This window comes from Trichechus manatus, unplaced genomic scaffold, assembly GCF_000243295.1.
Source record: "Trichechus manatus latirostris isolate Lorelei unplaced genomic scaffold, TriManLat1.0 scaffold00054, whole genome shotgun sequence".
In the NCBI taxonomy this organism is placed as follows: Eukaryota; Metazoa; Chordata; class Mammalia; order Sirenia; family Trichechidae; genus Trichechus; species Trichechus manatus.
This window is the reverse complement of record NW_004443990.1, coordinates 633,798-657,924: the sequence shown is the minus strand read 5'-3', so window position 1 is coordinate 657,924 and position 24,127 is coordinate 633,798. Positions and strand designations below refer to the sequence as shown.

Sequence of the window (24,127 nt, the reverse complement as noted above, 5' to 3'; positions counted from 1 at the left end):
CAAAAGAATGAAACAAAAGCACAATAAAGTACATCAAAATTAGCTTCACATTCATCAGCTATTCTGAGGTTAAACTGTGCAAAACACTGTACAAAAGTCTAATGTTAAACTAGAAAAATACTTGGGTTCTGTGTTTATGAGTAATTGTCAACCCTTCCCTCACCCAAATCTACAAATGTAACACACTCTCTCCAGCCACAGAAGCCCTGGTGGCACAGTGATTAAGCACTCAGCTGCTAACTGAAAGGTTGGTGGTTCAAACCCACCAGCCACTCTGTGGGACAAAGATGTGGTAGATAGCTTCTGTAAAGATTACAGCCTTGGAAACCTTATGGGGGCAGTTCTACTCTGTCCTGTAGGGTTGCTGTAAGTTGGAATTGACTTGACAGCAATGGGTTTGGTTTTTTTTGGTTTCTCCAGTCACAGAGTTTCAAATCATAATGAGTCCCACTACAATTCAAATCCGGGATAACCCAAGCAACTCCTTTGAGAGTATGGAAAATGTCAACCAAGCGAATTAAGACAGAATCATGGTGGTTTTTCTAAAATAAGTGGTCCTTTGGATTAAGAGGTCCAACTATCAAAGTGGATCTACTAATTAATTTCTTCAGTCTTTTAGGCTTATATAAGCTGAACAACTTTCCTTCTTTACCCAACTCCTAAATGTTTCTCTCTGGTACTCAAATTAGAGATTTCAAAGGATTAAAGCAATATATAAATGAGGAATACAGTCAAAATTGTAAGATTTGTTCAAGCTGATTGGTAGGTACAGGGTTATTTGTCATATCACTTTCCATATTTTTCTGTATGCCTGAAATAAAAAAAAAATTAAAGGAATGCTTACACTTTGGTGGTAGCTGACATCAGCACATTGCCAGTAATTAAACATGATCATGTTAGTAGAGCTGAGCTGCTAGAACTGAATTCCTAATTCCCACCATCCTTTTCATTTCACCCCTGAGAACATAAAGCAGAACTGAAACCACAGCACTAGTCACTATGGCAGCTCGTCTTTAAACTTTTACACTTTTTTTTCCTCCTTAATCAGTCTCTTCCCCAAAACATGTTTCCTCTAAAAATGTGTACAGCCATGATGTTAAGGTTCAATAGCTCTCTACCGAAAGAGTTAAAAATGCAATTGCATATTGTGAGGAACACTAAGCAAAGCTTACCACACCAACTAAAAAACAAAAGGAAGGATACTACTGGATTTGCCTCACCAAGCAGGGCAATTCGAGAGGCTCATCTGAATGCTAAATTGCTGAAAAGGAAAAACCCTGACACCTAGTGCCCATCTGAAAAAACGAAACCTGGAGCCACCACAGTTCTTAAGTCTGGTCATTCGTGTAGAGGTAGCATGAAATTGCATTCAATTTGGAATCTACTTTTCTCTCGGAAAAATTTTAAGGAAAAAAAATTTTCCTACAAGAGTTTCAGTCTCTGATTACCAGTGTTTTTTTTTTTTTGGTACACATTCTGTACCTAATTATTATAACTGCTTCTAAACACAGCTCCTTCTCATCTGTTTTCGTTGTAACAGAAGTGATGAGGGAATGGATGGGTTTATATTGTTAAAAATCCATGTTCATAAAGTTAGGGAAAACAGGGTCCTAATTTCCACCCACCCTTAAGTTACTATAATAGTTGTCTCTCTATCATATCTTTCATCATTGCCCAATTTAGAGATTCCTGATCTAGTTTACAAAGTTGATACGAGGAAATATAATAGAAGAACTCTAACAACTTGTTTCAGAACAAATAAGAACACGGTCCCACGAAGGCCAGCGTTTTCTTTGTCCTACCAGGCAAAGTTAAGTTGTTCTCTGTCAAGTCTGCTACAGCTCTTGGCCTGATCTTAGTCTGAGCCTTTTAATAATGAGATTTAGTGTGAAAAGCAGCTGCACTGGATTGTGAACTGTTACTCAAAATGTTCCCACCTACAATTACAGCTTCCACCAAATGATCAAAACAGGTTAGCAAACTGGCAGGAAAATGAAAACAATTCCTCCAAAATACAGAAGTAGTAAAGCAGAACTGTTGGTTAGCTATATTTCTTCTGTATCCAGCCTCAAGAGCCCACATTCATCTAGCTATGTATTTACATGTTGTGCCCATCACTGTAGCATCATGGCAGTTAGAAATGAAATTTAGTCTATGTTGCAATCACATTTTCCTCAATTTTCACCGTTACTTGAAACTATTTAAAAAAAAAAAAAAAATCCCGGACAACTCATTTTTGGAGCTATTTGCAAGTGACATAGTTAACAGATTTGCTCTACTTCTTTTTTAATTCCTACTCTAAATTCATACTAAATGCAATGCCATTCAAATCTAACAATGAGAAAAATGTTTCTCCTATGCCTTTCAGCATGCATTAGGTGGCATTCCTTCAGTTACACCTTCCTTTACTTGGAAGGGACAAGGAGGAAAATAGAAAGGAGAAAGTACCTAACACTGCATCAGAAAAGCTCTCTTTCTCCTGCCTCTAACACAGGCACAAATGTTCAAAATGCAGGTCACATCTCTGCTGAAACAGCCAATATTCTTCCTCAAATGGCAAACAAGTTACCTAAAACTAAATGGAACTGAATTGTTCCAAGTCCTGGTCCCATCACCATTTTACCTATTTACTGTCCTGGAAAAAAAATAGGGAAGAAAGACTGGCCACCCATATAGCCAATGGTCTGATAAGTGCAGGTTTTCTGCCTTTGATAGTAGGGACAAGCATCTCAATTCATGGAAAAACTCTGCAGGAATCTACTGTTTTACCCTTATTCCTTATATTCATGTGCTAGCTTTTACACTCAGAAACTCCAGTCCTTCAAGGTAATGTAGTAGCACCCACAATGATGACCTGGTACAGCCATCACTTTTGGAGAATATCACATTGTGATGATTTAATGTTCACGCAGCATCAATGCATTTACATTGAGCCTGGGCTCTCAGAACATTAACAGGTCAATTTTTTATTCCTTTTTTTAATAAAACTATTTCTCAAGGCTCTGTTAGGATGCCCATTCTCTTTGGGATAGGAAAGATCTGCTCCAAATCTCATCAGCATGAGCTCTCTTCTTTTCCCTCACATTATTCTTGGGGTAATATGTAGAGTGCCAGGCTCATGACAAACTTGTCTCTTTGGCCAAAGAAAATTAAACTGCAGTAGCTGAAAGTCAGCTTGCCCTGATAAAACTGGGCTCAGCATGAAGAAATACATCCTACTGACACCTCGTCATCTCTTAGGCATTAGCTGTCCCTCAGAGTTCAGAATGCCGAAACTCCATCCTTAGATTGGTCAGTCTCTCAGTGGATGTGCTCCATGGTATGCTCAAGCTATTAGTAACAGAGTTCGATACTAATACGCAACCTCATTCCTATCATGCAGCATTCTATAATCTAGCTAAGGCCTTTGACTGACTTCACCAGCCTTCCTAGGCATCACTCACTAACTGTTCACAAAAGAATATCAGTCTCACTCCTCCCGAGCTCAAAGACTCAGAAACAGCAAGCTAACACTCAGCTTCAATCCTAGTCAATCATTTGAAGAAAAAGAATAAATAAAACAGGCAACTAAGGAGGAAAAAGTATAGAATAAGAAAAAAGTAAGAACTGACAAAAAGCAAAAAAAAGAAACCCTTTCCAAAGACAACAACAACAATTAGCTTTATCGGTTTCAAGTTTATTAAAACACTGGGCAAAGGAAAACGTGTGGTCCCGATCCTGATTTTACTCTTAATAGCTATAGTCCTATGCAACTGGTTAAGACATCTCTTTTCCACAAGGTTTGTTAGGTCTTAAAAGGGTTAAAAAAAAAAAAAAAAACCTTTAATTTTTTTATTCTTTGTTTTCCCTGTGTGTGTGTGTGTGTCTGTGTGTGCGTGTCTGTGTGTGTGATCGTGTGTGTGGTCTTTGGGTACAGAGTCCTGTATAATAAGACTATTTGTATTCATACTGGCAGAGTAAACACTACATGTTCATGCCCAGGCAGCTCTGTGCTTGTAATTTCAGCAAGAACAGAGCTCTGTCCCTCTGGGACTTCACTATTCCCCCAGTCTCCATTCGCTCAAACACAGCATGAGAGCAGAGAGAAAGCAGGAGAGAAAGATCATGGCAGGAGGTTTCACACAGCACTGCAGCTAGCTTTCATGTGGCCCAAAATCTAATTTTGTGTTTTAATTACATTAGTTAAAACATTTCTTTTCTCAGCCCCATGTTCACAGGGGTGCCTTCCATTCCTGAAGACTACACTATTTAATGAATCAGAATTTAAGTCTAGCACAAAGAAGCTTTTCTTTGTTGTTGAGGGGCTCACTAGGCAGATGCTACAGACAGTGGTACAAACCTCTGCTTCAACTTTGAGTGCTGGTGAGTATTAATTTACTCTCATCAAAATTCTATGCATTCTCCCTCCCTATCCCCTTGCTTCTGCTGTTTGTCAAGGTTTAGATTAGAAGAACTCCTACAAGTCTGATACTCTCCATTTGGTCTGATGCTTACATCCATCTTAATACCAAATCATTTACTCTTGGCATCTACTGGTGCACTTACTGAAACAGCCATATACCTTTTACATATAGTAAAATTTTTTGGAAAAAAGACACTGCATAAAATGGAAAAAATTCGGTATCATCTCCAAAGCTCTACCTAGTCTGTTTATGGTGAATACCCAGGTGAAGGTCACTCCTTCTAAGGAGTGAGATTTATCTACGGATTATATCTAAGGCTGAAATAAAAATACCTCTTTTTTCAGTTTTGTTACTGTTATCATTGTGTATTAGAAGCACAGTTAAAATCAGGAAGAATCTCAATGCATGGGAGAGGACATAAGGGTATAGAGCAGAACATGACTTTATACTGCTGCAAATGGTTAAGCACTCCAACACTAGCCGAAAGTTTGGCAGTTCAAACCTATCCAGAGGAGCCTTGGAAGACAGGCCTTGTGATCTGCTTCTGAAAGGTCACAGCCTTGAAAACCCTTGGAGCAGTTCTACTCTGCACACATGGGGTTGCCGTGCATCAGAATCAACTTGATGGCAACTGAACAACACCAAAAAAGATTCCCAGGCTAGAAAATGCATTCCTGGATAATTATCAAGAAATGTGTTCTCTGTTAACTTTCTTTTATATTTAATGGTCCTCACTGAGCCCCTTTAAGAGCAATACATTTACCACGTTCACAACAGCAACAGATCCAGTGAACTGAGCATGGAAAAGATACCAAAAAAAATCCACATTCATATACAAATAAGTATGCAAAAAAGGAAAAAACCAAGCAAAACTAAAAATTTTTCTTATATAAACTTTCAAATATATATGAAAATAGAGAAAATAACATATCCCTATGTACCTAACACCTTGCTCCAATTATTAACTAATGAACAAATTTGTTTCATCTACACCCCTACTCTAATCCCCCATTACTTTGAAGCAAATCTCAGACATCAGATCATCTATTTGTAAATATTTTAGTATGTATGTCTAACAGAAAATATTCTGTTTTTTAAAAAAGTACAATCTTAATACCATTATCACACCTGAAAAAATTAACAATGATTCCTTAATAGCCAATTGATGCTATCTCTCTTTGTAAAGAACGCTACTAGCGAGACTACCTTGTGGCCTATGCCACTTCAGTTTTCATTAATACTCTTTAACAACCACACTCACAGAAAGCTGGCACTAGTGGGCACAAAGATGAGAAACGGAAGAGGGGAGGATTTAACTACTTGCCTCATTTCCTCCTGGAAGCCTGTTCATGTGGACCAGCTGTCCTTGATCATCCAACACCAGCTCAGTATACGTCAGCATGTCAGAAGGCAGTGGTGGTGATGGAAGGAATGCTTGAGTGTACATAGACTCCCAGAGCTTGATCAGAGACTAGTGGAGGGAAGAAATTTGATGAATCATTGACAATTACCATTTCAATATGGGCAACAATGAATATAAACATTAGGCCAATCGGGTTTGTTTTCTCCTTTCCTAAGTGTTCTGTTTAGAGTCTTTAGTGTTAGACTAAATTCTCCAGCTTCCATTCTTAGTTAAAACAAAATTATAAAAAACAATATCCTTGCCAGAAATCAGGCATGTTTCCAACAAAGTCAAACCACTGAATGATTCTAAATCAGCACTAGAGCATTAACAAACACAACAGACCTGGCAATATCCCAGGAAAAATAAAAAAACTAAGAAGTGGCATCAACGCTTTCTAAAGAAAAAGAAAAAAATTCTAGAGAAACTTGGCGAGAAGAGTAACCAAGAAAGTGACATGACAATCAGCTAATACAAGAAAATCCAGGAAGTCAAGATTAAGATTTCTGATAGAGATTCAGAGGAAGCATCTTCTTTCTAATATCTGTTCACAGCTACAGGCTCATATATAGGAATTAGCTCACTAGATTTGTAGACCTGATATACAGGCATAGGTACAGAATTAAGTAAGGCTATATGTAAATGTGCAGATCAATTCTGCTCAAATTTTAGAAAACAGACAAACCTGTCCATTTTAAAAACATCATGATTTTCACTCCCAATTTCATATAAATAAACAAATCCCTGCTGAAGTGGGTACTGGTTCAGTTCCTTTTTTGCTTACCTTAAAGCAACATTTAAAGCCCAAATGGCTCATATATCCCTACATGTCCTAACCACTGTATTTATGTCTATTACATAGGAAGAATTACACAGAATGGAATTTCCATTTATAACACTGGCACTGGGAAACAGGACCAACACTCAACTGTTGGGTTAACAATACTATGAAAGGATAGTACTGAATGAAGACAGCTATGTTTCCAGAGACAGAGCTTGTAAACAAATGGTTACATAAAGGGAATCTCTTGTATTTGTGGATAATACAGGAATTGTAGACTATTTACCAAGGCCACATATTATTACTTTATTAAAATTCAAATGCGGTAATATTGGTAGTACTGACCAGAAGACTTGGAAAAATGCTATATTCATAGATTGTTTTAAAGGACAAATTCAGTATTCTTTTGATACCTTATTCTTTATCTGTTGCATTTTTTGTTAGTGATATACTTTTCTTGCCTCCTACTGATGGAAGAAAAATCTGCAGCATAGAGAGGATTCACTCACTATATAAATCAAAGAAATTTATTTTCATGTAGAGGATAAGATTCATAATGTCATGTTTCCTCATGTTAGTTTTTATTCTGCTATAATAAACCTCCCACAAAAAAAAAAAAATACTTATACTTTAAACTGTGTACAATGAACTCTATATATCTATTTGTATATGTTATCTACTTTGATTCTCATCATATTAACTTAGGCTATCAGCTAGGGACCTGGGTTATCTTGGAAAACAGGAAAATGAGAACTAGAGTTTCATACCCCTTTTTAATATCCATAATTTGAATATAGGCTTAGGAAATTTATACCTCAGTGTAACTCCTCAAACAGGCCATTGTAAACTACCACCACAGACATGTGGTCTCAGTTTATTCTCTTCTACTTAATAGAGGTTTCTATTCTCACCATATCTCCTGTCAATTCATAATATAAATTAATATAGTGAGTGTCCTGAGTTGACAGCCAACATACCCTAGAGTAAGAATGAAATGAGAATAGAATCAAGGTATTTCCTGTCCTTTGGGAATAGCCCCTTTTTGGTCAAAGCTGCATCTGATGGAAACGGAGGAAAACCTTGCCTTCCTGGAACATGTCAGAGCCCCCAGTAAGCCGTCTTTACCTGCCGAAACATCTCTGGGATATCATATATGTAAGTTGTCCCTAAGGATTGTGCCTGGAACCTCTTTGATTGAAGCAGGTCTTTGGTCACATATGGAGTGTTGATTAACATTCCATGTAGTGGTCCCTGTTTGTCCCCATATGCCTGAAACATGATCTGCAGGAAAAAAGAGAATGACATGGGGAGTTAAGCGACAGAGAAAAAAATCAGATAGCTACCTAGGAGGTCTTTTTCACAAGTGTTATTTCTTGAAACACATTTTTGGTGGTGGATGGGGTAGCTAAGACATTCCTCTTAACATTAAGTACTTGGTACTCTCACCTCTCTACAGATAAACCAACTCCAAAAAAAAAAAATGGTATGTAACTAACCATATACCATAAGCTGCTCTCATTTTTTAATTAGTTGAAATTAACAAAAAAGCACAGCATCAATTTCATTGACAATGTTTGCCTTCTAATGTGACAATGAATCCCACATACTCAGAAACAAAGTATGGCCACTAACCAGTCAGAGTCGTCCTATTATTTAACCTGAGGAACCGCTATGTACTAAAAGATAATTCTGTTCTTTTCCCAATGGTAAAAAGCCAGATCAAGATTCTAGTATATTATTTGTGCTTCAGTCTATTTGATTAGAATGCACTTTATAAGCATTATTAGTCACACAAAGCCTTCAAAAAATTTTTAGAAGTAGGTTTCACCTATCCATCTAGTTACTATACAAGACACAGCCTATAGTAATATATGTATATATTTTTTTTCTCTCCAATATACCCTGGTTATAACTACTGAATAGCTCCTGCAATATCTATCTTGCCACATAATGAAATCACCACACCAGTTTTTAATCATTTTAACTCAAATATTTCTAGAAGAGTACTTCATACTCTATATATTTAGATAGTTTTATTTGCTTATGAATATTTATAAGGGATGCTATTATTTCAACTCAATTTATATTTATTGAGTGCCCAGAGGTTATATGACACTAAACTAGGCACTTTACGCATGAATACAGAAAATACAGATTCCCAATGCAGTGAATACAAATGAAGATTGGGATATAATAGACACACCTGCATATCTGTGTGGGTCTAAAAAATATAATCACAAGTCTACCATTAATGAATAGATTTGTAGACCTGATATACAGGCATAGAAAAATAATTAAGTACTTTCCTAAACCCTGGGCACAGTTCTCTTCTCCCAGTCAGCTAAGGGTATCCTTCACCTAGTTTAGCTCAGAGGAATAAGAGTATTCTGCTAACCTGTCAATCAGGTCCTGTTTTAGACAAAACTTGTCTAACGCTGCATTAAAGCCCTACGGAATAGACCTCCCAGTCCTCTTCCACAGGACCACTGGGGAAAGTCACCATGTGGAAGGAAGAAGTAGCAATGTCTTAGGAATGTAGTAATGTTTTAAGAGATTTAAAGTGTTAAGTGAGGCAAGGATGTTGGTATGAGAAAACTGGACTCAGGAGATAAGTTGAATCAAAAGAAAATAGAGTAAAATCAGTAGATTCTTGGGACTGCATTCCTGTCTATTAAGAGAGACAAGACCTGTGGGTATAGGGTTTGGAATTCAGTTTTGCCAAACTCTGGAATGAAGTTATGCTGGTCATAATTAAACAACATAACTGTGTGCACTGAGGAAGGGGGTTGGAGAAAGTCCTCCAGGTACATACATCCACACATCGCAGGTGGAAATTTAAAATGGTACAGCCACTTTGGCAAAGAGTTTGGTAGTTCCTATAAAACTAAAAGTATACTTACTATGACCCAGCAATTACATTCTAATGTATTTACCCAAGAGAAATGAAAGCATATCCACATAAAGATTTGTAAATGAATGGTCATAATAGCTTTGTCCATCAACAGATGGATCTATATAAACATTGTGGTATACCCATATAATAGAATACTACCCAGCAAAGAAAAGGAACAAACCAGTAATCCGTGTGACATGGTTGAATCTCAAAAACATTATGCAGAGCAAAAGAAGCCAGACAGAAAATAGTACATATTGTCTGATTTCATTTATATGAAATTTGTTATGGATTGAATTATGTCCCTCCAAAAATGTATGTATCAATTTGGCTGGGCCATGATTCCTGGTATTGTGTGATTTTCCTATATTATGTAAATCCTGCCTCTATGACGTTAATAAGGCAGGATGGGTGGCAGTTGTGTTAGTAAGGCAGCACTCAATCTACAAGAAGGGATTGTGTCCTGAGGCAATCTCTTGAGCTATAAAAGAGAAAAGTGAGCAGAAAGACAGGGGGATCTCATACCACCAAGAAAGCAGTGCCAGGAGCAAAGCATGTCCTTTGACTGGGGGTCCCTGCACAGAGAAGCTCCTAGTCCGGGGGAACACTGATGAGAAAGCTGACAGAGAGAAAAAGCCTTCCCCTGGAGCTGACGCCCTGAATTTGGACTTTTCGCCTACTTTACTGTGAAGAAATAAATTTCTCTTTGTTAAAGCCATCCACTTGTGGTATTTCTGTTATAGCAGCACTAGATGACTAAGACAAAATTCTATGCTAGGACAGAAGAAATTAATCTACAGTGACAGAAAGCAAATCACTGGTTGCCTAGGACTGGAGTTGGTGCCCCTATCTTTCACCGCAAAGGGAATGAGAGAACTTTTTGGGGGGATGAAAATGTTCTCTATCAGGATCATGATGGTGATTATGTACATGGGTGTATCCAATTGTCAGAATGCACTGAACTGTACAGATAAAATGGGTACACGTTATTATATGCAAATAATTATCTCAATAAAAGTGATTTAAAAATGTATATTTTCCCCATAACACATTGGAAATCAATTCACTTATGCAATGGATTACCCAGTATCTTCTCTGCACTTTGACTGCCTACATCGGTGTTTGTTACAACCATTACCACCAAAACTACAGAAGGAAAATGAAAAAGTTCCATCAAAAAGGCTTCTCTTTTGGAAAACAACCACTGATCCTTATAATTCTGTGCTTATTTCATAATAGCACTTACCATACCACAGACAACTATCTATTTGTCTTCGGGAAGGGACTGCTTTTGGTATCTATAGTGCCTGACACACTATAGGTGGCCAATAAATGTTGAATTAACGAACAAATGACACACATGGCTCTGTATTATCTTAAATTCATGTAACGATTCACTGAAGCAAAGGGGAAAAACAAGTTGGCAATGAGCCCAAGCAGGCATTAGTAGCACCAGAGCTGGGGTGGGAGGCTGCTCCTTTTGTCAGTTCCCTCCTCCAGTCATGGGCTCACAAGTTAGTTAACCCGCAGCACTGGCTCTTGAACTCTCTCCACTAAAAAGCCTGAGGGAGACCTCTTCCTTCAGGACTTCCTAAATACGCAGGACCCATGGTAAAAGGAGCTCCCCCTTAAGTTGAAAGTGGCTCAGCCACTCTTCCGGATATTTATTGAGTGTATATGTTGTGCCAGGCAAAGTACTAAACCTTGACTGAAGGTGTCTGTGCCTTTCATGCTCCTGTGACACCACTAGCCAGCATGAGGGAAATCTAAGAGCTTTCTAAGAAAAGAAAAAAAGTAGTTATGAAGAACAAACATATTTACCAAAAACATTAAAATCTCAAGTGGCCATCTTATTTTTCACACGAATAGACCTGCCTTGAAGCCATTGTAGAAGTTAATTAAAAACATCCCTGCCCATGGAAAGCTTTGACTGAAAATGTCTTTAAGGTTGTCCTGGAAAACACTGAATACAGCAAAAATTATTGAATACTCTGTCTCTTGCTCACCCCTCACGCTCTTGCGCTCTCTCTCTGTTTTAACTGTTCACTTCTCATGGGATAGATTTCTCTAGCCATCTAGCTGAGAATCAAAGCACAAAATGAAAGGTCACTCTGACAACTGTCTAAACTCAGATTTTTAAAATTCATCTTCAAAAGACTGGGAAAAAATATCTTTGCCTACCTCTGTTCCTAGCTTTAAAAGGACATAGACAAAAACAAGAAACACATAAGGTGTTCCTGGCACCCATGCAGAGAACAGACTGAAAAAGCCTTGTTTATGCATACTGGAGCAAGTGTGACCTTTAATCAGAAGGGATGCACTTTCCAAGTTCAAGCCAAAGCCCTAAAATAACATCCCAGTTCTTAAAAAGACATGAGCAATGGTGAACCAACCTAATCTAGTATCACAGAAAATAGACCAAATATTTAGAAACGAAGGTAGCAAAACAGATTAAAAGGAATTCTCTGTTACTGCAGAATCAATCTACTAAAAGACTCACTTTTCTTTCCATTTTCACAGTCTCCTTTTTCTACCTAAAAAAATGGGTTACAGTTTGCCACTTAGCTCTTTTGTAGATATATATAACGGGCAAACTCTTTGAAGGAAAGGTGATAATCTTTGAAGACACTTTGGTGAACTCTTTGGAAAAGTATAAACAGATTAACATAATGGGTAAATATAATAAAATCACTGATTTTATCATATTTTATGATAAAATTACTTGCCAAAGAGCGGTCTATCTGGGCTGAAAACAGAAGGACAAATCAGACCAGAAAAGACTAGATTGTTGAAATGCCCTAAGAGCCCTCTGAAAGAGCCCTAAACTACAGAAAAACCTCTGGAGTGAGGTTCACGTGGCATCTGTTAAGTGCTCACCAATATGTGACAAAAGGTTGATGGTTTTATAACATCCATGATCAAGGACATAGGCACATCTTATAAGGCAAATGAAAAGTTTTTCAAAATTCATACAACCATCTTAAGCTGAGAGATGATAACCCTACTAGGCGAATCAATGGGATTTGCAAGTTTGAGTCTTCCGTAACAAGGACAAATGGCTTAGTTGTCGAACAAAATCAGAACTCTGAGGAGCCTGCCTGACTACCGTACCTGTGCCGTTCTGGAGTCAGTCACTTCCTTGTACAGGCTGATGTCCAAGTAATAGCCAGACTCGTTTGTCAGGAAGAGGCGGATAGGAATTGCTTTTCCAGTTGGTGTCAGGCGAATGTTGATTTTCAGTTCTGCCTGGAGGACGCGCAATTTCCACAGACGACTTCCATAGCGCATTACCATGCTCCGCACAGATTCCTCAATCTGACACAAACATATCACCAAGCACAAAACTTAAATACCCTGTAACCAGGACCTGTTTCAGGACTGCTCATCTTTGGAAAAAGGTGCTGGTTTCTGGAGATGTGTACCTACATACAGTCCTTACAAAAAGTGGTCATATAGTTTCTCCCCAACCCTACTCTTGCTTGGAACAAGTCAGAGATGACTTCATGCTGCCCTGGCATTTGAGAGGTTTTCTCTGGCTCACAACACCCAAATCTGTACAACTCCTTCCCCTTTTTCCCAATTAGATTCATACTCTGGTTTATATCAAAGATCTGCAATATGTAAAATTACAAACCCTGGGATTTACGAGAAAGCTCCAAATAAGAATAAAACCTCTAGTTAAGCAGCTATTAAGTAGCATTTATATGCATGGTAACTATGTTTCACTGCACTTACAGGACCTTAAATCAGCATAGCAATTACCACCATGAGCTTTTTCCATACAATTTTATTACACTTATAGTATATGCCTCTTGATAAACTGCACAAATTAAAGAAAGGTTATTTGCAGGTGCTGCTAGAAAGTTCTCTCTAAAGAGAGTCTGAAGCTTGATCATTGCTAAGTCCAACTGAGATTTAGGTAGATGAGATAGATGTTTCTTAGTTTCTCTAAGCTTCATACCAAGGTGGCTTAGTGCTCCTAGTTTTCAGGGTTAGGAGAGTTATTTTAACTAATTGGCTTTAGACATGATTTCTCCTTACTGACATACTAAAGTGAAACTTTTCTTCCCCCAATACAACTGCAGGCAACTAGGACATACAACTCAAAATTAATGTTTTCTTAAATGAAATCTCTTTCTAAAATGCTTTCTTAACAAAATTCAGAAAGCAAAACTCCATGCCTACAATAGATTTTGAGAAAGGGAGACACTGGTTCTTCTACTCAAAATTCTACAATATTATAGAAAAAAGTGAAAGTGAGCAGAAACAGAAAGCAGCCTGCCTTCATTACACCTGGGATAAAAGGTCAAGTGCAGAAACACCCTGTTTCCTTCCTTAAATTATATGGAATGTATTTTAGAATAGAACCTCAGTGAAGAAAACACACATAATACATGTGAAATTCCTTATCAACCACATTCTCTTATGAAGAAATACGACAGAGAAATAAGTTAGGCACACTGGAAAGGTGCATTATCTTGCTAAGGTCACCAGGTAAGTAACACTTAGTTTACAGAAGCAGTAATCTACTCAGTGGTACTCATGTGAACTGTAGAGTTCATGCAATTTTTCCAAAATGTCCAGAAACAACGAAATAAATATTCCAGATGAGAAATCCTAGGGAATCATATAAAACAGGACCACTACGATGGCAAATATCATAAAACAGGGACCAATGTGGGAAGAGAAAGAGTTTGTATGTTTTGGCACTGCTTATAAACAACCAGCATGGTATCATCGTAACACCTTCAGCTTTAAGCTCCGCTTTCAATGGTTATACCAAATTTTCTACACTATCCCATAAACCCAGTCTTACGGGCATTCTGTAAACTTCAAAGATTAAGGACTCAACCAGCTGAAAAGGAGTACCTGTTTCCAAGTCCAAGTGAGAATAAATATGAATGAACCTCTCTGGCTTGTGCTTTCTAGGGCTGGGAGAGAAGCTGAGGAGAGATGTACCTTTGATGGGTCCATGATAACTGTGGGCACAAAATTGAGGAAGATGTGGTTACAGTCAGTACGGACATTTGTATTGTTAAAAGCGACTTCCAACTCATCCATGGCTTCCAGGAGCAGCCGCTCGCCTTCATTTTGTAGATATTCAAAAGAAGCTTCCTGTGCAGGGAGAAGGTCACCATCAACATTAATGTGTTTTAAAAGAGGCAATAAAGAATAGTTGTTATAATTACTCAAGCAGTAGTATGTCATAAATCATAAGGGGCCTGGTGAAGATGTTATTTACCCTTCTCCCTAGAGTCATACACAGTCGGCCCAATGACCACAGGCAGCAGGGGCAGGCAGGGGTCAGAAAAAGTCCCTGCCAGCCCTTTCTGCTGCCTCTCAGAGTATCACTCCCCTTCAACAGGTGGAGATGCTGGACATCCCCAAAGCTGTAGTCCCTATCTGATTATATTTCACATATGCCAAATAGAGCTAAACCTGTTTAGGAAGGAAAAGCTGAAGAAGGTTATGGTTATGGGATGCAGTAATAACTAACACACCAGTAAGTGCCTTGCTACATACAGACACTGCCCAGACCTCTGGACAGGTTTACACAGAGGTCACCTCTTTTCTCACCTTTCTCCTTATCCTCCATCATCACCCAACTCTGATTTTTCTGTTAGTATATTGTTCCTTTTCTCAAGTGAGTACTATCATGATTCCATTACTAAGAAAAATCAAATTAACAGGGGGAAAAAAGCCCTTTATTATATGGAATATTTATTTTTGTGAGAGAAATGACTCCCAAACCTCTCCTGGTTATTGCAGAGTGGGATACAAGAGCCTCGATTTAAAAAATAGAAACCTGATTTTGAACCAACCCTTCTCTCAGGAACAACTCCACACTAAAATACAGCACCCACCTTGGTGACCAGGTCAGAATGTCTGATGATTGCCCGCACAAAGAACCTGTAGTCTGTCACTTCTGTGCCCACTTCCACCTTGGCGGCCCCAAGATACAGGTGCATTTTGTGGTTAGCACATGGGATGGCAGTGAGGTCAAAATTTCTCATCCGGTTCAGTTCCAATTGAAAAGCCAGTGCAGGCTCCAGGTGACGATATATACGATCCTCTTCAAACTGAGTACAAGAGTGGGAGGAAAAAACAGCTCACAACAGGCAGTTACAAAATTGTATGATGAACGTATATGTAAAAGAGATGCTTGAAAACAGAAACATAAGCTATGATGTGCTAATGAGCAACAAAAATGAGCTACAGCTATAGCTTACATAAGATTAGGCACTGAAGCATCTATTCACTTCCCAAGCTTTCATCACTTATGCTTTTACAAGTAGTGATGCCCTCCATTAAAAACAAAGAAACAAAACAGCGAAACAGAAAGAAAACCTTGCTCAATTCCCTCAGAAATCCTGTTGCACTTAAATGTTTTTATAATTCATTTTTGACTTTTAACCACAAACTGCTTCACATTAATATCTACTTCACATGTCAATGTTTGGCCTATCCAACTAGTCTAAAATGCTTAAGGGCAGGGCCTGTGTTTTACACTCCAATCATTTCTGGCACAGTAAGAAGGGCATAGTAAATATTCAACAAATAAACAGATACACGCATTTTAAAGAGATAATTTGGTTTTGGAACATGCTATTTATAGCTGTGTAACTATTTAAGTGTCCTTTTAAAAAGTTGTATTAATACATTTACGTTTTGCTGAAACTAAATTGTTTTTCCAGCATCCACTTCCATTGAGTGAATGGAGAGAGAACGCCAAAAATATAAGCTGGTAACAGGAAGAAACCAACATAGTTTGAAATTATTTACTTTAAAATTGAAAAACAAATGCACACAAACAAGAATTGATTATAAAGGAACTATCTGTAGGTGGCAAGAATAGTCCTACTAAGTACAGGTAAAAACAAAAAATAAATCCGTTGCCATCGAGTCGATTCCAACTCACAGTGACCCTATAGATAAGAGTAGAACTCTTTCCAAGGAGCAGCTGGTGGATTTGAACTGCCAACCTTTTGGTTAGCAGGTAGCAGCCCTTTAATATCACCTCATTAGGATCATTCTAAACAATAGAGATGATTTTGAAATTTATCGCCTTCTTTGGGTTGTTCAACACATTGACTGTTTCCTAAACCAAACTCTTTCAGAAGGGAGTCTTCTCTAGTTCTAAGACGCATGTAAGGCAAAGGGAAGCACAAGTTCAGTTAGAGAAAGGAGATGGCCCAAGAGCGTATGGCAAAGATAAGCCACTATTAGGCTTTAAAATAAGCAAACAAAGACTTAAAAAAAAAGAAGGAATGAATCCTTACCTTATCCCTTGCTCGAAATGTGAAAAATTTAGGGAATTCTCTCTGTGTTGAAGAAGGGGGGAGAATTTGTCAGTCTTTCATAAATATGGCTCTTTAGGGTAGACAAATAGTATAGAGGCAGTCAAGTATCTAGAAGACAGTTTCTTAGAAAACATGCTACTTACTTAAACTTAGTCCAGGGAATATGAATGATCCTTTGGCTAATGACACCACTTCCAAATTTGAGAATCACCACACTATTAACCTAATTTCAATATCTACCCTCTCCTAGGGGGAAAAATTGGTATTTTTTTCATCTCCCAAGTAAACAAAATCTTCCTAGGTGCTACTCTTGGCACAATCTGGCAAATAAAACCAATACACCCTTATGCTGCAGCCACAGCAATGGTAGTTACTGAACTGATTTCCCAAGTTTCTCCTTAAACTCTTAAAATGTAAACTAGCCAGACATCATAGAATCCCCAGTCCACGTTTTTTTCACATTCATTCTCAAGTCAACAATTTCAAGGGTTTAAACAATAACATTTCAAGACAAAGAAAAGTACAAGATGCTACTTTGGTCACTACCATTATATGTATAGAAAAGAATGGGGTGGAACTAGTGAACTTGTAATCATCAGGTCTTACTGCTCTTTTGCAGGGCATTAACAAGAAAGCAACCAATTTACTAGAACCTTATTAATTAACAAAGATGAATTCAATTAACAGAGTTCATTAGTTTCTGAAATTTAACTTATTAACACCAAATACCTCTGTTTCTCGGATGGGAAGCTCTATGTGTAGTGTTGGAATCAAGTCATTACTATTTGCCTCTATAGGAGGTTTCATTAGACATCTTCTTCATTATGAGAGCAATATAATCAAACACTTCTTGGTACAAGGCAGAGAGATCAGGACTAGCTGCCTAACTCTCTCTCCAAGAGCTTCAGGAACCACAAAGGGAAGATGGACTGAACGCCTTCTGGGTGCCACGCACTCTGGTGTGCTGTCCCATTGAATGCTCTCAACAACCTCTTGAGGCAGGTATTATGTATGACCCCTGTTTTAGAGACGAGGAGCCAGAATGTGACTTGGGTCTCTCTAATGCCAGAGTCCAAGCCCTTTTCATCTATATCACTCCACCTCTCAAATGCAGGGTATTACCTTTCTAGTTGTGTTATCATCCAAATTCCTTATTTAAAGGATTTCTCTTCGATGAGAGAAAAATTAGGAACCAAGACTTTAAAGAAAAAAGCAGAAAACAAACTAACAAAGTGAAACTCATGCTGAAAACTTGTGGTTCTTGACTTTATAAAAATTTCTTGAATATTTTCGACAGGTATTATACCTTATCCTCACCTTAACTAAAGCTTGCAAGGTTAATAAATCATTTTACATTTTCCTTGGCATTTTAACTGTAAAACTGCATTTAACAGGCTCTTAGGAGCCCATTTACCAAGCCTGGGGAAACCCCTTGTCCAGGCTAGGATCCCTAAAAGCCCTTTGAAAATGGATTTTACACAGGACTGATCTTTTACTGATAGTGTTTTGTTCTAAACTCTGACCTCCCACTGAACAACAGTGAAGAACAAGAGGATGGCATCAAGGTTACACAGAAAGATGTTCAGCTGAGCTGACAGTAAATTTCGTGCTCACGGCTTTGTATAGTCTAGTTTTGGTTTTATTCCAGAGAGGCTGGGCTTTCAGAGCATTACCTAAAAAAGTAACATGACAAAAAAAGGAAGGATAACAAAATCCTTCCATGGAATTCTCTGAAATAAAAGTCAAGGAAAGTGATACTACAAACTTTTAAGCACACACTCATCTATTCTGTCATAGTTATTAATCAGCTAGCTAATTAAAATATTTACTTAGTATGCTATTTATTCAAGCCTAGGCATTTGTAGATTAAAAACATTTTCCTTCAAAAAAATAATAATAACCAAAAAAACCCTTTTTCACTAAACCAATTAAGAAAATTTGTAGTAACTAAAGGTCATGAAAAGTAAACAACTTGAATGGAAATACCTTTATTACAAATAGTGAAAGAGACTGACTAATTCTTGGCACAGGTGGAAAATGACTACCAGTCAGAAAAATCACTTTCATTAAGGTTATTTAAGAAAAAACGTCATGAGACAAACAAACTTTTTGGAAAAAATTTCTGAGTACATTTTCAGCCCTATAGTAAAATCCTCAATTTAAGTATGGAGCATTCAGGGCAGGATGCAATAGGAAGGTAGGACTACTGAGCAATTCTTCAAGAGATCTGAAGTCTGAAGACTTTTATAGAAAAATCTACTCAATAATACTGCTTTTGGCACTGAAAAACGACAGAAACAGTGCCTAAAGACAGAAAAGAAAAAATCCAAAAGTCTCTGATCATATAGTTTTAGTAAATTCTTTCATCCAACCTCATCCTCATACTGCAATTTTTCCACTAACAGCATTCATGCTTATTCCATCACTAATGTAATTGCTTTCCAGGCATTCTACTAGTGTTATGGGCAAATATCATAATTGAATGTACACAAAGAAAAACACTCTTAGTCTTCTGGTACCAAAAAACAAAAGAATGCAACATATCTCAGGAAGAAATTATACTCCTGCTGTGTTCTAATCAGCCAACCATCATCAAGACAATCAAAATAATTTGCCTAAATTAGCCAATCAAGACACCCTGCAAATCAGAGAATGTGAAAACCTGCAACAGAAAACATCATAGCTGATTATGATACTAATAATCGTGTTAAAAACCTAATGAGATGAAGAAATTGGAAGCTTGCTGGTGCAATTCTCTTTTACCTCAACATGCTGAGAACTAATTATATAGACTGTAATTAAAACAAAAATCCAAACCAAACCTTCTGAAAAAGTAATAGTTGGTCCACTAGCAAACAGAACAACTTTTTTTTAAAAAAAAAAAAAAAGAAATGAACTACTAACCACAATAACTTTATGACAGTGGGCTCTTCCTTCAGGGCCAAAATTAAAAAATATATATATTAATTTTAAAGTAGGAGTCACTTAACAATCAGTAAAACTACAACTATCTCTTGGGTGATTCATAGCAGAATTTTAAAATCTCATGAAATCTTATAAGCAAGAAACAAAGGAAACATTTTAACAGATGTAAAACTGTTTGATATCTCAGTTTTTGGGCCTAATGCCTTTGTTTAGGTGCAAAAGATAAATAAAAAATCCTGAAAATATGCATTTTGTGCATTTTGGTGTCCTTAATAAAACTTAGTTGAAAAAACATGGAAAACTTCAAAAAGAATATAATAACTTGTATCTTGTTAGACAGTACTTTCTGCTGTATTTTTTGGAATTCCCAGGCCTGAAACGTGAAACTAATAGAGACAAAAAAAACCAAACCCACTGTCATCATAGGGATCCTATAAGACAGAACAGAACTGCCCCATAGGGTTTCCATAATCTCTACGGAATCTGGCGGCCACATCTTTCTCCTATGGAGCGAGTAGTGGGCTTGAACCACTGACCTTACGGTTGGCAGCCGAGCGAGTGCTTAACCACTGCACCACCAGGGCTCCTTTATACTATAGAAACTTGTAGAACTGCAGCTTAAATAACTACAGAAATTCAAGGAGCTTTTGCTTCCAAAGCTTCAATTTTTTTTAATACAAAGAAGATAGTAGACTTGTTTTTCCTCAAACTTTTCCTTTAATATCAATGTTAAGCAGTTATTCAAGTCCCATTATGGGTACTTGATTTAATTAGATGGTTATGGAAACAGACTTGACATTAAGTCTCTTTAATGCTGGTGAATAATGCCAGCTCAGAAGAACAGTCTCTGTGTACAGTCAACAGACTACGGCAGCAGTAGACATTCCCGTGGACATGTCCCTGGGGACTGTAGTGGTTAAACAATGAAGTTCTGGAAATGCTTACACCCTCACTGGCATCTGAATAAACACCTAATAACGTACAGACTTGGTTGGAACCTCTGTTGCTCTGGCCCTCACATGACTTGTTCTGGCTCTGCAGCTTGCTGCTGAAGCAGTCTGAAAGATAGTCTGAAGACTATGTAACAGTATAGCTGCTTCATTCCCCCCAAGCCTATGTTGTTCTTGAACCAGTCTTGGTAACCTTCTTCCTTTCCTTGCCCCCTCACGCATTCTTCTATTCAATAATATAGGGATTTCACAGTGTAGCCCACGGAAGGCTGCATACATCACAGTGGATTACCAAGAAGCCAGGGCGATCAAGGGATTCATCTCTAACACTACCAGAAAGCTTCCTCTTTTTCTACTACACTAAGGGGCAAGCACACATCAGATGACATGACAGAGGCTAAGCATCCTTCATGAATGGCAAGCTACCACCAGCAGAGGCACTCACAGCAGCGCCAATGACAGCAAGCCCCAGATTTGTACAACTCTTGCCAAGGCTTCTGGGCTATTGTAGATCCTGACTGGAATACAATAATAGTTGCCCTGGCCCCCTGCATAACCACTAATCATTTCTAAGGGGCCTAAAATAAAAACACTCCACCTCCTCTGCCCTTCAATTCTTCAGAGCAAATCAGTCCACAAGTAAATCTTAATATCTTCTATGTCTAAAGCAGGTTTTCCAACACTCGTGACAAATCAAACCACTTGATTATTTAACTGATTTCTCATTTGATGCCACTATAAATAGGAACTGGACAATGATTCCCAGGGAGGAATCCCTACTGGGCTCATTTCGAAGTAGATTTTGCCTATACATGTCTCTATTCAACCTAAATCTAGTGATACTGGGAGAGCAGGGAGAGAAAATGTTTTAAAGCTGTTAGATATACTCTAGGACATGACATAGATTCACAAAGAAAGGGTTTTTTTTGGTATATATTTTACACTTAAAAATAATGTCAGTGAGAACTAACGTCACTGTTTTTTAAAATATTTTAGTGGAGAGTTTTAATTCATTATGGAATGAATTTATCATAGGAAACCAGTTAGCATGCTATAGATGTAAAGACTCTGTCTGAGCCACAAGGAAAAAAGGGAAACAATTATACAAATTCAGTATTTTTCCCCACAATAATACGATTGTATTCCAAAGGCAGTGAAATAAGAAAAATCAAGTTAACACTTAAGAACCTTGCCTAATATTCTTCCCAAATCCAGGGCCTGGCTCTGGCAGAACTACCTATGCTAGTTCTGACCAGCATCTACCAGCCACAGTATTTATTCATAGGCTCTCATATTCTATCCCGAAGTATCAATTTTATTCTCTAAGCTCCTGATTTTTCTTCCTAAAGCCCCACGGTTCTCTTTAAGCTCCTCATATTTCTCCACTGTCTCCAGTTTCCTATTCAAAGTTATTGATTGATATATATCTGCACTCTGCTTGGTTTCCTGTCATCAATAACACAGGGGAGTTGTGTAGTCCACAACATTTCCTAAAGCATTTCACAAAATCTTGGCTCTTTAGCTTGCAGGTAGGTTCTCTTGTTTCCCTATAGACTAGCCCAATAAGGCGAACTGTGAGAGGGAAAACAGAATGTCAAGTGCTAGAGACCTAATAAACAAAAGGGCAATAAAAACAATTACAGGTAGGTCCTTGAATTTAGAAAGTCCTTTCCAGAATCTCAAATGTTATCTTTATTAATGCAAATGAATACAGCTTGAAAACTAATTACATTAACTGCTAAAATAAAAAAAAATTCTTATCAGGAAAAGTAAAACTTCATAATATCCTCTGGAATCTTATTTAGCTACATTAGGATCACTTTTTAGAGAGATATTGTGACTACAATTAGCCATTTTAGAGAATGAGATCTTCATTGTAAACTGAATTTTTTACCTCACCGCCAAATATCTTTTCAATAAAAATTTTATTCCCATAAATATTAACAGTTAATTCAGTTAAATGGGAAAACAAGCAAATTAATGTTTACTTTTTGTTTATTTCCTGCTCTTAGAATTAACATAATTAACAAGGAAAAAAACCCCACCAACTTAGGCTTTGTTAAGGCATTTTTAATAACAAATTATTGTTCTTCAGAACTGAAAATTTTCAATAATAGAACTTGAATCCATCTTTGGTAGAAGCCAAGACCCCAAAGTGCAACGGGCAGTTCTTGACTATTGATTGACTGTGTGCACCAAAGAAATTACTAGTTAGCTCCTGCTTCTACCTTATTCATCTGGATAAAGGCATATGCACATTCTTAACTATTTCTCAGAAATATATTGAGAATTCACTATAGGGTAAAACAAAACAAAAAAACAAGCCTTTAGTTGGAACACTCAGTAGAAGAACTGAATATTCATTATCATACTTTCGAAAAGGAGAGGGACCGAATGTTACTCCAGCCCTTTTAAGTAACTCACACGTATTCTATGTTTAAATAATCAGTGGCATACAAATAAAACAGTAAGTATATCTTTCGTTATTATTTCTTTTACTTACATGAAATCTCTGATCCACCTCATAGTTGACCTGTTTCCTGAAATCCTTTCAAGTGAAAGGCAGAAAGGGAAAACAGCGGAAGTTACCAATTAGTAATTAAATTAAAAATGCACTGAGTAAAAGGTGATGAGTTAAACTAATGTTTTTTCCTTAATTAAATTTACAGAAACACAGTTACTTCTCTTTATAAATTCTACAAGGAAGCATATGATTGTAATCCCATTTTTATTTTTAATAGCTCTAGCAAGCAGCATAAGAAGTATTAGAAAGGTACTATTTACATGCCAATACCTTTTGTGCCACCAGGAAAGTAAGGCGCCGGATTCCATGCTCAACCAGAGTAGCTTTCTATGAACAAACATGTAAAATATAAGATAGATAAGATCTCCATTCATCCAAAATTTTACCTCATGCAGTCCTCTTAAGTCTCTAAGTGGGCTAAGCACCTTTTCTGGATACCTACATCTTGGCTCAGTACCTCCAAACTTGCAAATAAACAAATCTTAATCTGGCTCGTGGGACTAAGCAGTATGGCGTAGGTTTTATATAAATCTGGACAAAATTGAGAGAGAACTCTATGGAGAAGGGGTCATATGAGGTCACTTCAGTTCTCTCAGGACTGATTCATACCAAAGTAGATCTTAACACAACTTCTGCTTACAGAAATCACACTGGTGAGCATGTACCTAAATGTGAAGATTAACAGTGATACAGAAGCTAAATGTAATCAGGCAGAGGGAAAAGAACTAGCTATAAAACAGAAAATAAAGGTACTAAACTATTATGCAGATGATAGATATGACCTACTATCAGATACAACATTCCCAGAATTCAACCAATCCTGAATTTTTCAATTCTTCTAAAACATTTCCCCTACCTTACAAGAAGTGATTTAAAAAAAATTTTTTTTTTCTTTAAAAATTGTTCAAAGCAAGGCTTGACAATCTTCTAAATTTGGTGATTAACTAT

General features: G+C 37.4%; 1 protein-coding gene across 5 annotated transcripts in view; it reads right to left on the bottom strand.

Annotated features, from left to right (window-relative positions):
- ACACA (acetyl-CoA carboxylase alpha) overlaps positions 1-24,127 on the bottom strand; it is a 302,953-nt gene that overhangs the window by 86,078 nt on the left and 192,748 nt on the right. For all 5 annotated transcript variants that reach the window (XM_023732669.1, XM_023732666.1, XM_023732667.1 and 2 more), the window contains 8 exons: positions 23,450-23,506; positions 23,159-23,203; positions 16,760-16,801; positions 15,344-15,559; positions 14,439-14,594; positions 12,591-12,794; positions 7,712-7,867; positions 5,728-5,874 (listed from right to left, as the gene is read on the bottom strand). In XM_023732669.1, the coding sequence (XP_023588437.1) occupies positions 5,728-5,874; positions 7,712-7,867; positions 12,591-12,794; positions 14,439-14,594; positions 15,344-15,559; positions 16,760-16,801; positions 23,159-23,203; positions 23,450-23,506 (1,023 nt within the window). The remainder of the gene's footprint in view (positions 1-5,727; positions 5,875-7,711; positions 7,868-12,590; positions 12,795-14,438; positions 14,595-15,343; positions 15,560-16,759; positions 16,802-23,158; positions 23,204-23,449; positions 23,507-24,127) is intronic.